The 4,228-nt window shown below is 31.4% G+C and overlaps 1 protein-coding gene across 5 annotated transcripts in view; it reads left to right on the forward strand.

Moving 5' to 3' along the window:
* Window positions 1-4,228, forward strand: part of LOC106684359 (tubulin alpha-2 chain) — a 39,991-nt gene that overhangs the window by 9,709 nt on the left and 26,054 nt on the right. For 2 of the 5 annotated variants that reach the window (XM_014426397.2, XM_014426398.2), the window contains one exon: window positions 693-909. The exons of 1 other annotated variant lie outside the window; for it this stretch is intronic. In XM_014426397.2, the coding sequence (XP_014281883.1) occupies window positions 693-909 (217 nt within the window). Of the gene's footprint in view, window positions 1-692; window positions 1,002-4,228 lie in introns of those variants that run through there. 2 more of the 5 variants (XM_014426399.3, XM_014426400.3) reach the window with 2 other exon arrangements.

Here is a 4,228-nt window from a genome sequence, read left to right on the forward strand (position 1 = left end):
TTTGGTCTTCAGGCAATGTTAAACTAAATAGCGACTGATTAGGTTTTCCATACTCCCTTTCCCCTGTTTATAAAAATAGTACAATTGTTAGACGAAGTGAATTTAATTTGATATTATTTTTTTTCTTTTATCATCCCATAGGCGTTGATGACCAGAGGGTTTTACGCCTTTAAGCAAAAATCAACAACAACAACAACTTTATATTATATATTATATTAGATAATATATTCCTCCATATACATACATATTATTAAAAAAAACTTTATGAGACTGGGTGAACCTCGGAGGGCTTCCGAAGCTACAGGGCTGCTAATTTTGAAGTTACAAGCGTTGAGGATCATTTACCAATTGTTGGTCCTACACTAAAAAATATAGGCAGTAATTTTGAAAATTCTGTTATATTAGGCTTTTGCAACTTCAGAGTGTTGTAAATATTTTACGATGCAAATATATTTACATTATTTGTTTATTATATAATTATACATTAGTTATAATTCATTAAAAGATATAGACAATTACTTTTAAGATATTTTTGCTAGACTAATTAGTCCAGAATATTGTATCTTAGAGCCGTGGGGTACATTAGCATAAAGGCAGGTTTACACGGTGACAGTTTTCACTTTTTACTGAACTAATTATTTACTCATGGCGATTAGGGTTATAGTTTTAATTTTTAATCTCATTTATTGCAGAGAGAGGTAGTGTCGGTCCATGTGGGCCAGGCAGGAGTGCAGCTGGGGAACGCCCTCTGGGAGGCCTACTGCTTGGAGCACAGGGTGGCTCCGGACGGTATCCTGGAGGAGCGCTCAGATCGGGCCTCGGACGGGTTCTCCTCCTTCTTCCAGCAGTTGAACGACCGTCGATGCGTCCCCATCGGCGTCCTGACGGACCTAGAGCCCACCGTCGTAGGTCCTGACGCTGCCCCGCTCCAGTTAGTCGAGCGGTTACTCTCTACAATAATATATAATTTCCATGGTCGTTCAGGGAGTATATTAATCATGGTAATCTATCCTGTAGTAATTGTTCGAATAAATATAGATTTTTCAAACATATCCCTCGTTAAATGCAAGAACGTCATATATCGAAAAATAATGGAATATTCCCAAACAAAGTCTCAAGCCTCTCAAATCCCTGTATATAAGTTACAAGTCAATTCAAGTTAGGATAAGATCCCATAAACACAGACCAAAGATACACTGCCAGCTTATGCAACAGGTAATGTATGCAACTACCTATCGGTCATCATTCTCCTAGGAGCAATGTAATAATGTTTAATAGAGCAAAGGGCCGGCACGAAGTTTCGCCACGGATATCTTTTAGATACCAAGTTCTTCACTTCTCTCCATTACCATCCAGGTTTATCACCCTGATCTATTCCACGTGTTTCTGTATTGGTCTTCCTTCTGACTCCCTCCCACCCTCGGTGGATTCTGGTCCAGTGCATACTTTTTATGGCATTGTGAGGCCATCCTTAGTGACCAATCCATTTACATTTCCTTTTCTTGAGCAATTCATCTATTGGCTTAGTCCTAACGTTTTGATTGGAAAACTTTTCTAGCTTTTGAACCACGGTAAAGCCAACTATCGGAACCGTTTTGAAACCATCCTGGAAGATCAACACAGAAGAAATTTGACTAGTTCTAAGTTCTATTCCAAATAACTAGAACCATTATGGAGAACTGCTTTAATTACAAAAGTCGGTCTCTTGGAACAATTTCAAGCTTTGAAGGTTCCAGCAGATATCTCTACAGATTAGTTTTGTTTAGACTATTTAATTTATGTGAGTTTTGTTTTGTCTCTTCTCTGTATTTATATGTTTTTTTTTATGTTCTAACGATTTCTTAATTAAGCGGTTCACAAACTTTGTTCATCATAGTACGTGTTTTAGGAAAAAACAATTTCGTGGCACCCTTGTCGAGCTAAAAATAAAAATGTCACTACAATTATCCTTAGAGCGGTTGAGTATATAGGAAAATTTCGATAAAGTTGCGGTTAATTTTCGAAGCGTAAACTGTTAATTCATTTACTGGTATTTGAGACTAACTATTATGTTATAATTAAATCGATCGTGAATACATGATTAGCTTCTATTCAGGAGATGTACAATTTCATGTTTTTATAAGTTTTGTTATATAATATTTATTTTATGAATGCACACTTTCTGGGCATTCATACACAGAAGACGAATTAAAAAGTTTTCAATTTATGACGTCCTTCAAAATTAACTAAATTTTGTGTATAAAACAGCTTAATAAACAAAAAAATAAATATATTTTGAAACAATAATTTTCTGAACGACTAACTATTAATGATTTAATGAAGAGAATTAATTTTGTATTTATTTCAGATATAAGTTATTTTGGCATACATGTTGAAATTATTGTGTGTTCGGTTTGGTCTTCAGGCAATGTTAAACTAAATAGCGACTGATTAGGTTTTCCATACTCCCTTTCCCCTGTTTATAAAAATAGTACAATTGTTAGACGAAGTGAATTTAATTTGATTTGTCCAAGTTTAAATTTTTTAATTACAAGCTATTATGCCTTAGTCGATTCATTATTAATTTTCATATGAAATAATAGGATATTTTTATGTCAATTCCCTTAAACTATCTAGCATAGTTGCCTCTTTAGTATCCAGTTTAAAAAAAGCCTACCTTTACAAGGCTAGTTTTATGAATTTTATTTTATAAGTTTTGTAAACAAAAATTAAAATAAAATTCATAAAAGTAACCTTGCGAAGGTAGTTTTTTTAATGAAACTGTGATAATAAAGAATAGTGCATTAAATAGTTTAAGAAAATAGATATAAAAATTTAATTAATTAATGAATTGGCCATAATAGCAAGTAATTGAAAAAATTTTAAACGAATACATAAGGGCACAAACGTTGGATTAATATAAAGTTGACAAAAAGAATCATAGGAAATTTCGTTTAAAATAAAAATAATATATATTTTTATGTATAATTTTTGTTTTAGTTAAGGCGGGCTATTATTAATATTTCACCACAAATTTATTTAAAATTCACCACAAAATTATTTCGCAATTTTTTGGCCCTGCAAGCCATCGTCAGATACAAAATCACTATGCTATTTGATTTTATTGTTATAAAATTATAATAATACTCATAGCATTTTAGTTAACATCACTGTACCGTAACGCTGTGATATCATAATTAAATTTGTGATAAAGAATAAACAGGCCATATGAAATTTTGCACGTATCTCCCTTCACCTTAAATCAATTTATAAATAAATATATTATTTTTATTGTTTAAAAAAATAATACATACATGTCCATGAATATTTATAAATTATACACCATTATGTAATAATGTTTTTTTCTTGTTATTAATACATTGAATTAATATACAGTTATCCTTGCTTTATTATCTCAAAACTGCGTTATGCAAAACCCAAGATTTTATCCAGGCCCTATTATACACATGAAAGACCCGATTTCCTTCTAAATCTGATAAAGCCTTCTTATCTCTAATGGCCCTTTTGAAAGTTCTAAACTCTTTCATCCCTTTGACTACCTTAATTATTTTCCAGTTTCGTGATCCGTTTAATAAACATATTAAAAGAGTATTTAAGTAACTTAAATTTACCGCAGTTTTAGCCTTTGAAATATTTAATAAATGAATTTATAAAGTCAACCAAACTTAATGGAATTTAATTTAATTTTACAATATTTTTTATAATTAACATATTATATGGCTAATTATGGTGTTTGAATAGGAAATAAATGAATTATAGAGAGCTCAGAAAATGAGACAATTAAATATAATTAAATTATCTAGAGGAACCCAAAAAAAAAAAACTTGATAGTATTGAAGTACTTTTTTGTTAAACCATTGGAATAGATTTTCTGAAAAATTAAGAGGGGGAAGCGGAGAAAAGAGGGTTCCTCGAGGATATCAAGATAGTTGAAAAAATATATCAAGACAAGCAAAACAGCCATGCTATGGCAATCAATTCAACTTACAAAGGTATTGTCCTTATCAAATCCTCCATATATCATCGTATAAAAAGCTATTTTCTTAACATATTTTGGTTTATCAGATTTTCATCCATAATTCTGTTCCTAATCTAACATCAGAAACCAAACGTTTAAGTGTATTTTAATAGGTAAATTCCAAATTTCGGGATTATAAATAATGTTCTTAAAGTTTTGGTTCCATTCTCCATTTCCGTGCTGAAATGTCACAACCTGATTGACTATGGC

This window comes from Halyomorpha halys, unplaced genomic scaffold, assembly GCF_000696795.3.
Source record: "Halyomorpha halys isolate HHAL.00 unplaced genomic scaffold, Hhal_1.1 Scaffold573.1, whole genome shotgun sequence".
NCBI classification, from domain to species: Eukaryota; Metazoa; Arthropoda; class Insecta; order Hemiptera; family Pentatomidae; genus Halyomorpha; species Halyomorpha halys.